We start from the raw sequence: 16,079 nt of genomic DNA on the forward strand, positions 1-16,079 counted from the left end.
AATTGAATAAGTGAATTCACTTCTGCAGAAGGGGTGATGGGACATGCCCAATAGACCTAGACCATGGCCATCCTCTATCCTCCTCCAAGCACTTAGTACAGTCCTCTGTACTCAGTAAGCACTCAGTAAATACCACTGGTTTATTAGCTACTCTCTGAGCTGGGTTTCTTGGGGTTCAGGACCAACTTCCTGATCTGAGCTTGTGTGGCACACAGTGGGTACCAAGCCCAGGAAGTCCCCACCCCAAAAGTTTACTACTACTAAACTCTAAGCTCATTGTGGGCAAGGATTATTGTTGTTTTGTGCTCTCCCCAGAGCTTAGTACAGTGCTCTGTACACAGTAAGCACCCAATAAATAGAGGCATAAACAGCAGCTTGCATTTCAATACTAGTTTTATCTTTTTTTTTTTTTAACAAAACAAAGGATTTTGGCCTAAAAGCAGATACACACAGGTACCAAGCAGAGGAAGTGTCCCGATACTTCCATAGAAAAGAGCTTCTGAGATTTAAACTAAAATGGGAAGGCGGTGGGGAGGGGGAGGAAGAAAAATGGGGAGCACAGACTCAAACCTGCTCCAACAAACTGCATCCTAACTTTAAGGTGCCGCTGTCCAAAATAATCCCGATATCGCATTCTGGGAGCGGCCCAGCCTGGGAAGAGGTGGCATCAACTCGCTGTCTTCTCGTTTTCTCCATTTTCTATGATTTTCCTTTTCTTCTCCTCTGTTTTCCTCTTGAAGATGCTGTTTCGGTAAAACTGGAGTTCTTTGATGCTTTCACTGATGTCATCCAAGGCCCTGAAATGGAATTTCTCAGGTTTAAGGGATGCCCCAAAGCCCTGACAGAGATGCAAGAGGGGCCCAGAATTTGGGGGAGCCTAGCAGCACTGAATACGGTCAAGTAAGCTCATTGTGGGAAGGAAATGGGTCTGTTATTCATTCAGTCATATTTATTGAGTGCTGACTCTGTGCAAAGCACTGTACTGAGCCCTTGGAAAGTACAATTCAGCAACAAAACAGTATACAGTTATACAGTGTACTCTCCCAAGAACTTAGTTCAGTGCTCTGCACACAGTCAGTGCTCAATAAACACCAGACTGACTGATGTTAAAAATCGGGTCCTAAACTCACTTCAAGGCCACAGATCTATTCGAAGAGACGGAAATGAAGAAGAAAATGAAAGCAGAGGATCAGAACCTTAGATGTCTCCCAGCCTCCAACAAGTGGGTCACGTGTCTTCCCACTTCAGAAAGTAATGGAAGACTCTTGGAGCAATTTCCTCGCTCACCTCCACATCTGGAACTTTCTCTGTCGGCCCCTCCGGCTTGGTTTTGGAGAACAGAGTGGGACTAACCATTCATCCTGTGGTTCTGTGGCTCTTGGGGTGAAGTGACTGATATTTGCTCCACCTTCAGTCCCTTAGCACTTCTGTTTTGTTGTCTGCCTCCCCCTTTTAGACTGTGAGCCCGTGGTTGGGCAGGGATTGCCTCTATCTGTTGCCGAATTGTAGAATCCAAGCGCTTAGTACAGTGCTCTGCATACAGTAAGCGCTCAAAAAAATACGGCTGAACCAATGAATGAGATTTATTTTAACGTGTCTCCCTCACAGACTGTAAACTCCTCAGAGACAGGGGACAACTCTGTTGTACTCTACTCTCCCGAGCACTTAGTACAGTGCATAGCGAGCGCTCAAGACCACCGACTGACGGCCTGCCTGCCGGGACCAAAAAGCTGAGGACTCACCTGTGAGAAGCGGTCTTCTTCTGTGCGAATTCATAGTCTTCCGGATACCAGCGTCTACCCGCAACAGAAACGGAATTTTCAACCACAATGTTCTCACGTACCATGGGGAGTTAAAAAGGGGCTCCCCTCAAGCGATCGTAAATGGCAGGATCTCTTCCTGGCAAAGGAATCTGGAATCTGAACCCTTTTGGAGTCAACATCCTCCCTTCCCCCTTTCAATTTACCCAGAGGGACTTTAGGAAGGAGAAGATACACTGGTGATGACGGACTAGGTGATCTTAGACAAGTCCATTTGGTGCCTCTGGGCCTGTCCTCGGCTGTAAAATGGGGATAAGATATCGGCTCTCACCACAGATCGGGAGCTCCGTAGAGAGCAGGGACTGCGTCCAATCCGACTACAATCTTGTGTCTGCCAGGCCCTCCGGCATGCAGGAAGGGACTGATAAACACCGCAACCCCCGGCTGCGGACTTCTAATAAGAATAACAACTGTGGAAAACTCCAAGGATTCACTACCGGAACAATCGCAGAAGAGTGGGGCGTTCTGGGAGAGGTGTGTCCACGGAGTCGCTATGGGTCGGAAACGACTCCACAGCATAAGACGTGGCATTTGTTCAGCACCTACTATGTGCTAAGCACTAGAGGAGACAGAGGTTAATCAGGGTGGACATAGTCCTTGCTCCCCACGGGGCTCACGGTTCACCTGGCTCAAGCTCGAGCTTCGAGGCTCGCATCGAGCGTTCCGCCTTCGGCCCGCCCAACGGAACGAGCGGGAGGAAATCCTAGTGCGGCCCTTCCGTTCGCCGCATTCAGGGCAACTATCCCCGTCCCCTACCCGTGAATAACGCCCCATCACACGGGGCGAGCTCCTCCGACCCCATCTGGCCCCCCGGGCCCTGGCCTTACCTGCACAGCTCTTTCACAGTGCTCACGTCGATGATCCTATAATGCAGGTGCTTCATGAACTGGGGCATGTACTTGTCGAGGAACTTCTTATCGGCGTGAACGGAGTTTCCTACGGGGACCCAAGCATCGACACAATAGGTACCTCGTGGTTGGGGCAGGACGGGGTGAAGGGAGTGGGGGGCAAGGGAAAATCAGTGGAACCGGGAGCCTCTACCCAAAATGGAGATGAGCCAAAGGGAAAGGTGGCTTCTTCAAACACTTCGACATTACAAAATCGGATTTCATTGCATCAGAGCTCACTGCGGGAAACCGAGCTCCTCCGAAGTTCCGGGCCGGAAATCTGGTTCTCCCACCTGAGATACCCTTTCCATATGCCCAGGTTCTGAACTACCTAGTAATATCTGGCTCCCCCTCTAGACTGTGAGCTCCTTGCAGACAGGGAACGAATCTCAAACGCTCTAACGCTTAGTACAGTGCTCCTGCACACAGTAAGCGCTCAATAAGTACCACTGGTTGGACTAGCTACTGAGGGGCGGGGTTGTGCCTGGCCAATTTCTGAACCTGCAATCTAGTGGGTCATTTTATCCAGCGGGGAGCGGCGAACAGATACCCGGTGGGGGTTGGGCTTTACCTGCAAGCGGGCAGAGCCCGGGAGGTGTCTGTTGGCGGACAAAGGACAGAAATTCGTACTCTGCCTGCTGCAGGGTAATGGTGCTCTCCTTCACGGCTTTGGTCAGACCGGACTGAAAGACACAGCCCCACCCCGCCCCCACCAACCAAAAACATATGAAAACGTATGAAGTCAGGTTTCCCAAGGCGCCCGGCGAGAGCTCAGAAAAATAGTGAAAAAGGAAACTTCGGCTCCGAAAAGGGCAAAGCTCACAAATCTGTCCACCCTTACTCTCTTGTTTTTAAATCGTCGGTTGATATTAGCATTAATGAACCACTTCCAATTCACGGGTGACAAATAAGGGCCTGAGAATGGTCGGAGTGTTTCCACTGCTCCTCCTGGAAGCCAAATGCCATGACTAAAGTCACAGGAGTCAGAAGCAGAGAAGTAGAGTGGCTAATGGATAGAACACAAGATTGGGAGTGGGACACACCTGGGTTCTAATCCCAGCTGCGCCCCAAGCTCAGTGAGGGAACCCGGGCGAGTCACTTTTACTTCTCAGGGCCTCTGCTTTCTCGCTGATGAAATGGTGATTAAAGGCCTTTTTTCCCCTCCCGCTTTAACGGTGAGCCCCATATGGGACAGGATCTGTTTCTTATTTACTTGTGTTGCATCTACTCCAGTGACTAGCCGTGTGTGGCACCCAGGACGCCCTAGACAAATAATTATTAACTGCCGGCCCTCTTCTCTAAAAGCTGAAATTAAGAGGAAAGAGAAGCAGCATGGCCTAATGGGTAGAGCCCGGACCTGGGAGTCACAAAAGAACCTGGGTTCTAAGCCCAGCTCTGCCACTTGTCTGCTGTGTGACCTGGGAATGTCACTTTGCTTCTGGGGGCCTCAGTTCCCTCATCTGGAAAACAGGGATTAAGACCACGAGCCCCAAGTAGGACATGGACCGTGTCCAGCCTGATTAGCGTGTAACCACCCCAGCGCTTAGTAGAGTGGCTGGTACATAGGAAGTGCTTAAGAAATACCACCACCACCAACAAAAACCGACTTGTCTCCTCGAGCCTGACTGATGCAAAGCTCAAGAGCTCACGACGTGCTAGAGTTAGGCCAAATGGAGGAGAAGACGGAGAACTGATCTCAAGTGCCCGCCAGGAAGAAAAACACCACCGGGAGCTGGCAAGACCTCAGCTCGATTCTCCAACGAGGACATAGGACCCAAGACCTGAGTAACAAGGTCACCCACGGTCTACGCCAAACAGGTTTCCCCACGGTGGGTACTGTTACCTTCCCATGATGTTCCTTGCACCACTCGGACATGCTGTCCAGCAACTCATCGGGCTGTTTTATGATCAGGTTAGGACCCTGTGGGGGGAGAAAAGAAAGTGGTCATCGACAGAGGCCGGGGAATAGATTCGGGTTGAGGCGGGAAGGGGACGGAATCCAAGCTTCTGCTTCCTGGCCTCCCGCTCCAACAGGACGACGGCCTGAAAGCTTGCAGAAAGGCTGGGTGGGGAACTGAGCGGGGAGACCGGGGAGCCGAGCGGTTGTTTCAGCTTGGGCGCTGCCCCTTGGGCCACCGTAACCGCCTCCCTGTCCCTCCGTTTCCCCATTTATAGACAGGGATCTGCCCTTGGCTCATCTTCCAGGGGTTTTCTGAGGAGAACAGATGGGGGAACCGATAGCAGCCCACGGTCTTCGGAGTCAGTCGGCCAGTCGACTGTATTTATTGAGTGCATTCTGTGTGCAGGGCACTGTACTAAGCATTTGGGAGAGTACACTATTAACAGATACATTCCCGGCCCACAATTAACTTACAGTCTGCAGAAGGAGGAAGGAGGGAGGGTCCTGGGACCATCCAAGGGGGACCCTGCCATTACAGAGGGGGTGAGAATCAGGGTGCTCGCTTCGCTGTCTGGGATCGCTGGGGGAGGAGTCCACAAGCTACACGGAAAATGTAACCCCAGGCTCAGGCGGTAGCTCCCCTGGAGTCAGGAGTCAATCAATTAATTAATCATCAGGTGGAAAGAGCACGGGCTTGGGAGTCGGAGGTTGTGGGTTCTAATCCCAACTCCGCCACCTGTCAGCTGTGTGACCCTGGGCAAGTCACTTAACTTCTCTGTGCCTCAGTTACCTTATCTGTAAAATGGCGATCAAGACTATGAGCCCCACATGGGACAACCTGATGACCTTGTATCTCCCCCGGTGCCTAGAACAGTGCTTGGCACATAGTAAGTGCTTAACAAATACAATCATTATTATTATTATTATTATGCCTCTCAACAGCTTTACATTTGTGAACAATAAGTACGGCCTCACAGAGGGTGACCGCCCAAAGCCTTCGGGGTTGGTTCTGCAGGGTCTCAGTCAATAACCAAAAGGCCCATCTTTCCCTCTGAAAGAATCACCAATGAATTCAGTTTGTGGACTTCCACTCCACTGTGGGATGGAGGCTCTGCCCCATCAGCTTCCCCACCCCCAGTGGAGCCCGCCCCGACCCCTTGGAGCCAAAAGGAGCTAAAAGTGAAGCTGAAATGAAGGCTCCACTTCTTGTCTCCCCCAGCCCCTCGTAGGGAGAGATGCGGGCCCTGGCCCAGCCCAGACGTCCGTGGGGTTCCCGTCGTCCTCACCGGGGTGCAGGGTGAGGCCGAGGCCGCTCCCGGGCCCTGCCCAGGGCACCATCTGCCCGCTATCACCACTGGTAATCAGCAACGGCCTGGCAGGCGGAGCGGGATAGCCGGAGCTGCCGTGGGTGAGCGGGGCTCCGGGCGGGAAAGGCGGCGCCGTGAGCACTGATGGCAGCAGCGGGTGGCGGTCGGGGCACGGAAGGGTCGGCCTGCCCCCGCTGACACTGGGTCTGGGGACAAGAGCAGGCTCTGGTCCAGGCCGGCAGCCCAGTGGCGATGAGCTAGGCCGTGCAGGAGGAGGAGGAAGAGGAGGAGGATGAGAAGGAGGGCGAGAAGGAAGACGAGAGGAGGAGGAGGGCGGGGAGGAGGATGAAGAGAAGAAAGAGGAGGAGGAGAAGGGCAGCAGCCCACTGGGTACTGGGCACTGCACTATGGAACCTGTACGAAGTCCGAGATCAAGGCTCCTTAGTCATTCCTGAGGGGGGGCTCCATCCCGAAGTTCACTGATGATGAGAATGGGGCCTCCTGTCGAAAACGACACGTGAGCCTCGGTCTCCTAGGAGACTTGAGGCCTAAGAGACTTTGGGAAGGAAGCGCTTAGTACAGTGCTCCGCACACAGTAAGTGCTCAAAGAATGGCATTGCTGATGACTGATTACAACAGATGTAAGAGAGTCAAGAACTTTCTTACCTTCCTCTCTCTCCTGACCTTTTCCTTTCATCCTGTCCCTCTACCCTTTGCTCGCTCTCTCCCCCATTTCTTCCACTCTCTCCCCAAAAGCCCAGAGCCCCTGTACCAAGTTGACCCTGACCCTCAAAATGTAAAATGGGGAATCAGCGTGGCTCTATGGAAGGAGCCCGGGCTTGGGAGTCAGAGGTCGTGGGTTCTACTCCCGGCTCTGCCACTTGTCAGCTGTGTGACCTTGGGTGAGTCACTTCATTTCTCTGTGCCTCAGTTACCTCATCTGTAAAATGGGGATTAAGGCTCTGAGCTCTATGTGGGACAACCTGATTGCCTTGTATCTACCCCAGCACTTAGAACAGTGCTTGGCACATAGTAAGTGCTTAACATATACCAACATTATTTTTATTAAAGTGCGCCACGTTCCTGGAATTTAGCAAACAACTCAATCAACGGTGGAATCTCACCAATGATCCAAATGTTACCTCTCACTTTAACAAGACAAGCAGTGTGGCCTAGCAGTAAGAGCACAGGCTTGGGAGTCAGGAGACTTTGGCTTTAATCCCAGCTCCAGCACTTGCCTGTTGGGCGACCTTGGCAAAGTCACTTAGCTTATCTGGGCCTCTAGACTGTAAGCTTGTTGTGGTGCAGGGTATGGGTCTATTAATTGTAATACCGCACTCTCCCAACCGCTTAGTGCAGTGTTCTGCACATGGTAAGCACTCGATAAATACAACAGATTGACTCAGTTTCCTCATCTGTAAAATGGGGAGACTGAGCCCCAGGTGGGACACGGACTGTGTCCAACCTGAAGAGCTTGCATTTATTCCAGCACTCAGTCCAGTATTTGGTGCATAGTTTTTGCTTAGCAAATACCATTTTTAAAAAAACGCTGTGCTTAGAGCCGGCGTAGATACAAGGACAGACGCAGACCTTGTCCCAAATAAGGCTGACAATCTAAGGGGAAAGGAGACAATGTATTTAAGTCCCCACTTTCAGATGAGGAAAAGGAGGCACAGAAGTTAAGCACTTTGCCCAAGGTCACAAAGCAGATACGCAGCGGAGCTGCTATTAGAAACCAGATGCTGTTTCCACCAGGCCTTGCTGTTCTCCTGAAACCACGGTTAACGCAACACCATTTTTGATAACTTGACCGTTAAAAAATACCACTAAAAAAGGACAAAAAAACCCCACCCCATTAAGCTCCTAAAGAGCAGGAATGTGTGTTTTCCTTTTGCTGCACTCAGCCAAATGTTTAACGGAGTTTTTTACACTCGTTTTTTAATAACTACCATTGATAATTGACTGATTGATTAACTGCTCTAGTGCTTCCCAGTGGTTACGAAGGCAGCTAGAGCCCAGCTAAAGTCAGGGAGTTTTGCCCAACCACCTGATCTAGGGGGTTATTATAATATTCTATCTCCTGAATATCCAAAATGTTCCACACAGGTTATTTAACTTTGTGGGTTGGTTAAAAAAAGTCATTTGGAAGTCTTACACCCTCTTCATAAAAGACGAATCACCTCTCCCCCGACTTCAAAGCCTTACTAAAATGACGTCACACCTTCCTTAAGCCCTCAGTTTCCCTTCTCTCTCTCCCTTCTGCACCTCTTGTGTACTTGGATCTGTAACCCACCGTCGGGCCAGCAGCACTTACGTCCACAATTCATTTATTTATATTAATGTCTGCTTCACCCCCGACACTAGATTGTAAATTCCTTGCGGGCAGGGAATGTGTCTACCGACCCTACTGTATTGTACTCTCCCAAATGCTTAGTACAGTGTTCTGCACAGTTTGCACTAAAACAGCATTGATCGATTATTTTAATGTCTGCTTCCTCTCTAAACTGAAAGCTCATCTTGGGCAGGGACCATGTCTACGACCTCCGCTGTACTGTACTCTCCCAAGAGCTGAGTACAGTGTTCTGCACACAGTACGCGTTCAATAAATACGCCTGAATGAATAAGCACTCGACAGAAATCACGGATTGCCCGACCGAGCCAAAGATTTCATGAATCGACCGGAAAGCATTGTTGGCTGGGCACCGCTCGACTGAACTTAACAACACCTACCTTGGCCAAAATGTTCAGGTCAGAGTCGGTTATAAGGCAAGCCATCTCAATGATCTGGTCCTTCTCTATGTCCAATCCGGTCATCTGCAACAAAGGAAAGAACAAGACTGTAAACCCGTTACATACAGGGAACGTGTCAACCAACTCTGTTATACCGTACTCTCCCAAGAGGTTAGTACAGTGCTCTGCACACAGTAAGCGCTCGATAAATACCAATGATTAGTTGACTGATAATTGAGAAGCAGCGTGGCCTAGTGGAAAGAGACTGGGCCTGGGAGTCAGAGGACCTGGGTTCTAATTCAGGTTCCACCACTTGTCTGCTGTGGGATCAGCTCGACATGGGCAGGGAATGTCTTTTTATTGTTATGTCGTACTCTTCCAAGCACTTAGTACGGTGATTTGCATACAGTAAGTACTCATTAAATGTGATTTAATGAATGAACTTCTCTGTACTTCAGTTAACTCATCTGTAAAATGAAAATTAAGACTGTAACCCCCTTGCGGGACCTGGACTATGTCCTACGTGAAGGCATTTAAATTCTCTGAGCCTCAGTTTCCTCAGTTGTAAAATGGGGATTAAATTCTTCTTCCTAGCCTCCCATAATTCTTCCTCTCACACTCCTCCCCTCTTTTATTTCCCTTCTCTACAAGTTCATCTTTTTCTCCCTTCTTTCTTTCCAGCGCCTCTCATCTCTCATTATGGACCCCAGTTCTTGGCACATAGTAAGCGCTTAACAAATACCATTTTTAAAAAAAAAGTACACGGACTCTTGGGTCTGGGCTGTGCCCTTCGTGGGAAGGGGGGAAGGGGGACTCTGACACTGGCCACCCACCCCTCTCTTGCAGGCACCATGGGATGGTTAGGGGTCAGACGGTAGCTCGACCTCCCTGCTGCTTCCAGACAGAGCTCTGATTCATTCATTTCGTTCAACTGTATTTATTGAGCACTTATTGTGAGCAGAGCACTGTACTAAGCGCTTGGGACAGTACAATACAGCAATAAACAGTGTCAAGCTGGATCGCTTGAGGGAGGTGAGGGGGAAATCCCCTCTTATCCAGGGGAACCCCACGACCCAGCGCCGTCCCCCTCCCAATGCATGAGCCCCTAAGCCAGGTGTCCAAGTAACCTGCCTCCTCACCCACTCAATCGTATTTATTGAGCGTTTAATGTGGGCAGAGCGCTGTAATAATAATAATGAGGATCATATTGATTGAGTGTTTACTGTGCGCAAAGCACTGTACTAAGAAGAGTACAATATAACATCAAACACATTCCCTTGCTCACAATGAGCTCAAAGTCTAGAGAGGGAGAAAGACATTAATATGAAGATGGATAAATTACAGACACATACAGATATATACATCTGTGCTGTGAGGAAAGGAGGGAGGATAAATGAAGGAGCGAGTATGAGTGGCGCAGAAGGGAGTGGGAGGAGAGGAGGGCTCAGTCAGGAAGGCTTCATGGAGGGGATGTGCCTTCAATAAGGCATTGAATAATCATAATAATAATAGTGGTATTTAAGTGCTTACTATGTGCGGAGCACTGTTCTAAGCGCTGGGGTAGATACAGGCTAATCAGGTTGTCCCACGTGAGGCTCACAGTCTTAATCCCCATTTTACAGATGAGGTCACTGAGGCACTGAGAAGTGACTCGCCCAAAGTCACACAGCAGATAGGTGGCGGAGCCGGGATTCGAACCCACGACCTCTGACTCCTAAGCCCGGGCTCTTTCCACTGAGCCATGCTGCTTCTGAAGTGGGGGAGAGCAATTATCTGTACTAAGCGCTGGGGAGAGGACAATACAACAATCAACAGCACAGAAGCAGAGTTGCTTAGCGGAAAAAGCCCGGGCTTGGGAGTCAGAGGTTATGGGTTCTTATGATCTTGGGCAAGTCACTTAACTTCTCTGTGCCTCAGTTCCCTCATCTGCAAAACTGGGATTAAGACCGTGAGCCCCACGTGGGACAACCTGACTACCTTGTATTTACCGGAGCGTTCGGAACAGTGTTTGGCACATAGTAAGCTCTTAACAAATATCATTATTATTATTCTCCTCTGTGCCTCAGTTCCCTCATCTGTAAAATGGCGGTGACGACTGTGAGCCCCAAGTGGGACAACCTGATTACCTCGTATCTACCCCAGCATTTAGAACACTGCTTGGCACGTAGTAAGCGCTTACACAATCATTACCATTATTATTATCATTCTCTGTATCTCAGTTCCCTCATCGGTAAAATGGGGATGACGGCCGTTAGCCCCAGGTGGGACAACCTGATTACCTTGCATCTACCCCAGTGCTTTGAACAGTGCTTGCCACATAATAAGCGCTTCACAAATACCCATCGTTACTATTATTATTCTCTGTGCCTCGGTTCCCTCATCTATAAAAGGGGGATGGAGACTGTGAGCCCCAGGTGGGACAACCTGAATACCTCGTATCTACCCCAGTGCTTAGAACAGTGCTAGACTGTGAGCCTGTTGCTGGGCAGGGATTGTCTCTATCTGTGCCGAATTGTCCATTCCAAGCGCTCAGTCCAGTGCTTTGCACACAGTAAGCGCTCAATAAATATGACAATGAATGAATTGTCCATTCCAAGCGCTCAGTCCGGTGCTTTGCACACAGTAAGCGCTCAATAAATACTATTGAATGAATGAATGGTCCATTCCTAAGCGCTCAGTCCAGTGCCTTGCACCCAGTACGCATTCAATAAATACTACTGAATGAATTGTCCATTCCCAGCGCTCAGTCCGGTGCTCTGCACACAGTAAGCGCTCAATAAATACGACCTAATGAATGAATGAATGGTCCATTCCAAGCACCCAGTCCGGTGCTCTGCACATAGTAAGCACACAATAAATACTATTGAATGAATGAATTGTCCATTCCCAGCACTCAGTCCGGTGTTTTGCACATAGTAAGCAGTCAATAAATACGATTAAATGAATAAATGGTCCATTCCAAGCATTCAGTCCGGAGCTTTGCACATAGTAAGTGTTCAATAAATACGCTTAAATGAATAAATGGTCCATTCCAAGCACTGAGTCCGGTGCTTTGCACATAGTAAGCGCTCAATAAATACGATTAAATGAATAAATGGTCCATTCCAAGCACTCAGTCCGGGGCTTTGCACATAGTAAGCGCTCAATAAATACGATTAAATGAATAAATGGTCCATTCCAAGCACTCAGTCCGGGGCTTTGCACATAGTAAGCGCTCAATAAATACGATTAAATGAATAAATGGTCCATTCCAAGCACTCAGTCCGGGGCTTTGCACATAGTAAGCGCTCAATAAATACGATTAAATGAATAAATGGTCCATTCCAAGCACTCAGTCCGGGGCTTTGCACATAGTAAGCTTTCAATAAATGCGATTGAATGAATGGTCCATTCCCAGCGCTCAGTCCGGTGCTCCCCACACTGTAAGCGCTCAATAAATACGCCTGAATGAATGGTCCTTCCAAGCGCTCAATCCGGTGCTCTGCACCTAGTAATTGCTCAATAAATACTATTAAATGAACGAATGATCCATTCCCAGCGCTCAGTCCGGTGCTCCCCACACTGTAAGCGCTCAATAAATACGCCTGAATGAATGGTCCTTCCAAGCGCTCAATCCGGTGCTCTGCACCTAGTAAGCGCTCAATAAATACTATTAAATGAATGAATGATTTATTCCCAGCGCTCAGTCCGGGGCTCCCCACACTGTAAGCGCTCAATAAATGCGACTGAATGAACGAACTGTCTATTTCCAGCGCTCAGCCCGGTGCTCTGCACACAGTAAGCAGACAATAAATACGATTGAATGAATGAATGGTCCATTCCCAAGCGCTCAGTCCGTTGGTCTGCACATTTATTGCCATTGTCCTCGTCTGTCCGTCTCCCCCGATTAGACCTTAAGCCCGTCCGAGGGCAGGGACGGTCTCTCTCTGTTGCCGACTTGTTCATTCCAAGCGCTCAGTCCAGTGCTCTGCACATAGGAAGCGCTGGATAAATACTATTGAATGAATGAAGGTAGGAAGCGCTCAATAAATCCGCCTGAACGAAAGGTCGTACTAAGCGCTTAAGGAATACCAAGAACTTTTATAATAAGCACCCATTCCCTGCCCCCCAAGGGGGGTGGTTGGAGTGTGGAGGCCCCTCCGAGGCCTCCCTTTCACGCAGGACCGGCCGCCCCCGCTCCCCCCCCGGCTCCCCCGCAACCGTCCGGCGCGGTGTCGGGGCGTCCGCTCTGACCTCCAGGTCCACCCAGACCATCCTCTGGCCCATGCTCTCCCCGGCCGCCATGGCCGCGGCGCCGCGGAGGCCCCCGGCCCAGCGCCGCCCGCCGCCTCCGCCTCCGCTCGGCCCCCGCAGCAGCGAGGCGCTGAGGCTCCCGCTCCGCATCCCCCGGGCCCGGCGCCGCCGACGCCGCCGGACGGCCGTCGCGAAATGTCGCAAAACGGCGGCAACGGCAATGGAACTACAAGTCCCAGGGGGCAGTGCGGCACCCCCGCCCCGCCTCGGCGCCCTGGCGCGGAGCAAGGCGCGCTGGGAGTTGTAGTCCTGCCTCCCTCAGTCATTCAATAGTATTTATTGAGCGCTTACTATAATAACAGTAATAATGTTGGGATTTGTTAAGCGCTTACTATGTGCAGAGCACTTACTCTGTGCAGAGACACAGGGGAATCAAGTCGGTCCACAGTCTTAATCCCCATTTTACAGATGAGGGAACTGAGGCCCGGAGAAGTGAAGCGACTTGCCCACAGTCCCACAGCTGACAAGTGGCAGAGCCGGGATTCGAACCCATGATCTAATAATAATGTTGGTATTTGTTAAGCGCTTACTATATGCCGAGCACTGTTCTAAGCGCTGGGGTAGACACAGGGGAATCAGGTTGTCCCACGTGGGGCTCGCAGTCTTCAGCCCCATTTTACAGATGAAGTAACTGAGGCCCAGAGAAGTGAAGTGACTTGCCCACAGTCCCACAGCTGACAAGTGGCAGAGCTGGGATTCGAACCCATGACCTCTGACTCCAAAGCCCGTGCTCTTTCCACTGAGCCACCATGATCTCTGACTGCAAAGCCCAGGCTCTTTCCACTGAGCCACGCTGCTTAATGTTGGTATTTGTTAAGCGCTTACTATGTGCCAAGCACTGTTCTAAGTGCTGGGGGAGATACAGGGGAATCGGGTTGTCCCAGGTGAGGCACGCAATCTTCATCCCCATTTTCCAGATGAGGGAACTGAGGCCCGGAGAAGTTAAGTGACTTGCCCACAGTCACACAGCTGACAAGTGGCAGAGCTGGGATATAATAATGTTGGTATTTGTTAAGCGCTTACTATGTGCCGAGCACTGTTCTATGCGCTGGGGGAGAGAGAGGGTAATCAGGTTGTCCCACGTGAGGCTCACAGTTAATCCCCATTTTACAGATGAGGGAACTGAGGCACAGAGAAGTGAAGTGACTTGCCCACAGTCACACAGCTGACAAGTGGCAGAGCAGGGAGGAGAACTCTTGACCTCTGACTCCGAAGCCCAGACTCTTTTCCACTGAGCCACTGAACTATAATAATGTTGGTATTGATTAAGCGCTTACTATGTGCCAAGCACTGTTCTAAGCGCTGGGGTAGATACGGGATAATCAGGTTGTCCCATGTGAGGCCCCATTTTACAGCTGAGGTCACTGAGGCACTGAGAAGTTAAGCGACTTGCCCAAAGTCACACAACTGACAGGTGGCGGAGTCGAGATTAGAACCCATGACCTTTCATTCATTCATTCAATAGTATTTATTGAGCGCTTACTATGTGCAGAGCACTGTACTAAGCGCTTGGGATGAACAAGTTGGCACAGATAGAGACGGTCCCTGCCGTTTGACGGGCTTACAGTCTAATCGGGGGAGATGGACAGACAAGAACGATGGCAATAAATAGAGTGGAGGGGAAGAACATCTCGTAAAAACAATGGCAACTAAATAAAATCAAGGCGATGTACAATTCATTAACAAAATAAATAGGGCAATGGAAATATATACAGTCGAGCGGACGAGTACAGTGCTGTGGGGAAGGGAAGGGAGAGGTGGAGGAGCAGAGGGAAAAGGGGAAAAAGAGGGTTTAGCTGCGGAGAGGTGAAGCGGGGGTAGCAGAGGGAGTAGAGGGAGAAGAGGAGCTCAGTCTGGGAACGCCTCTTGGAGGAGGTGAGTTTTAAGTAGGGTTTTGAAGAGGGGAAGAGAATCAGTTTGGCGGAGGTGAGGAGGGAGGGCGTTCCGGGACCGCGGGAGGACGTGGCCCGGGGGGTCGACGGCGGGACGGGCGAGACCGAGGGATGGTGAGGAGTGGGCGGCAGAGGAGCGGAGCGTGCGGGGTGGGCGGTAGAAAGAGAGAAGGGAGAAGAGGTAGGAAGGGGCAAGGTGATGTAGCGCCTCGAAGCCTAGAGTGAGGAGTTTTTGTTTGGAGCGGAGGTCGATAGGCAACTACTGGAGTTGTTTGAGAAGGGGAGTGACATGCCCAGATCGTTTCTGCAGGAAGATGAGCCGGGCAGCGGAGTGAAGAATAGACCGGAGCGGGGCGAGAGAGGAGGAAGGGAGGTCGGAGAGAAGGCCGACACGGTAGTCTAGCCGGGATATGACGAGAGCCCGTAGCGGTGAGGTAGCCGTCCGGGTGGAGAGGAGAGGGCGGATCTTGGCGATATCGTAGAGGTGAAACCGGCGGGTCTCGGTAACGGATAGGATGTGTGGGGTGAACGAGAGAGACGAGTCAAGGATGACACCGAGATTGCGGGCCTGCGGGACGGGAAGGATGGTCGTGCCATCCACGGTAATAGAGAAGTCTGGGAGAGGACCGGGTTCGGGAGGGAAGATGAGGAGCTCAGTCTCGCTCATGTCGAGTTTTAGGTGGCGGGCCGACATCCAGGTGGAGACGTCCCGGAGGCGGGAGGAGATGCGAGCCCGAAGGGAGGGGGAGAGGACAGGGGCGGAGATGTAGATCTGCGTGTCATCTGCGTAGAGATGGTAGTCGAAGCCGTGAGAGCGGATGAGTTCACCGAGGGAGTGAGTGTAAATGGAGAATGGAAGAGGGCCAAGAACTGACCCTTGAGGAACTCCGACAGTTAAAGGATGGGAGGGGGAGGAGGCGCCAGCGAAGGAGACCGAGAATGACCGGCCAGAGAGGTAAGAGGAGAACCGGGAGAGGACGGAGTCCGTGAAGCCGAGGTGAGATAAGGTATGGAGGAGGAGGGGATGGTCGACAGTGTCAAAGGCAGCAGAAAGGTCAAGAAGGATCAGAATGGAGTAGGAGCCATTGGATTTGGCAAGAAGGAGGTCATGGGTGACCTTAGAGAGAGCAGTCTCGGTAGAGTGGAGGGGACGGAAGCCAGATTGGAGGGGGTCTAGGAGAGAATGGGAGTTAAGGAATTCTAAGCATAGTAAGCGCTTAACAAATACCAACATTATTACTATTATTATT

General features: G+C 50.7%; 1 protein-coding gene across 1 annotated transcript; it reads right to left on the bottom strand.

The window, feature by feature from the left end:
- Positions 1–375: 375 nt before the first annotated feature.
- Positions 376–13,042, bottom strand: REXO2 (RNA exonuclease 2). Its single transcript, XM_001513977.6, has 7 exons — positions 12,878–13,042; positions 8,645–8,728; positions 4,551–4,628; positions 3,279–3,390; positions 2,648–2,756; positions 1,743–1,796; positions 376–797 (listed from the first exon to the last, which is right to left on the bottom strand). Exons 1-7 carry the CDS (start codon positions 13,025–13,027, stop codon positions 668–670), a joined length of 717 nt encoding a protein of 238 aa, XP_001514027.2. The 5' UTR covers positions 13,028–13,042; the 3' UTR covers positions 376–667.
- Positions 13,043–16,079: the final 3,037 nt, after the last annotated feature.

Source organism: Ornithorhynchus anatinus, chromosome 11 (assembly GCF_004115215.2).
Source record: "Ornithorhynchus anatinus isolate Pmale09 chromosome 11, mOrnAna1.pri.v4, whole genome shotgun sequence".
Taxonomy (NCBI): domain Eukaryota; kingdom Metazoa; phylum Chordata; class Mammalia; order Monotremata; family Ornithorhynchidae; genus Ornithorhynchus; species Ornithorhynchus anatinus.

Coding starts and splice junctions, on each gene's coding strand:
- REXO2 (XM_001513977.6), bottom strand. CDS start 13,027: ATGCGGAGCGGGAGCCTCAGCGCCTCGCTGCTGCGGGGGCCGAGCGGA. Junction 4,629..8,644: donor ACCTGAACATTTTGGCCAAG/GTAGGTGTTGTT, acceptor CTCCCCCCACAG/GGTCCTAACCTGATCATAAA. Junction 3,391..4,550: donor GCAAGGAACATCATGGGAAG/GTAACAGTACCC, acceptor TGTGTCTTTCAG/TCCGGTCTGACCAAAGCCGT.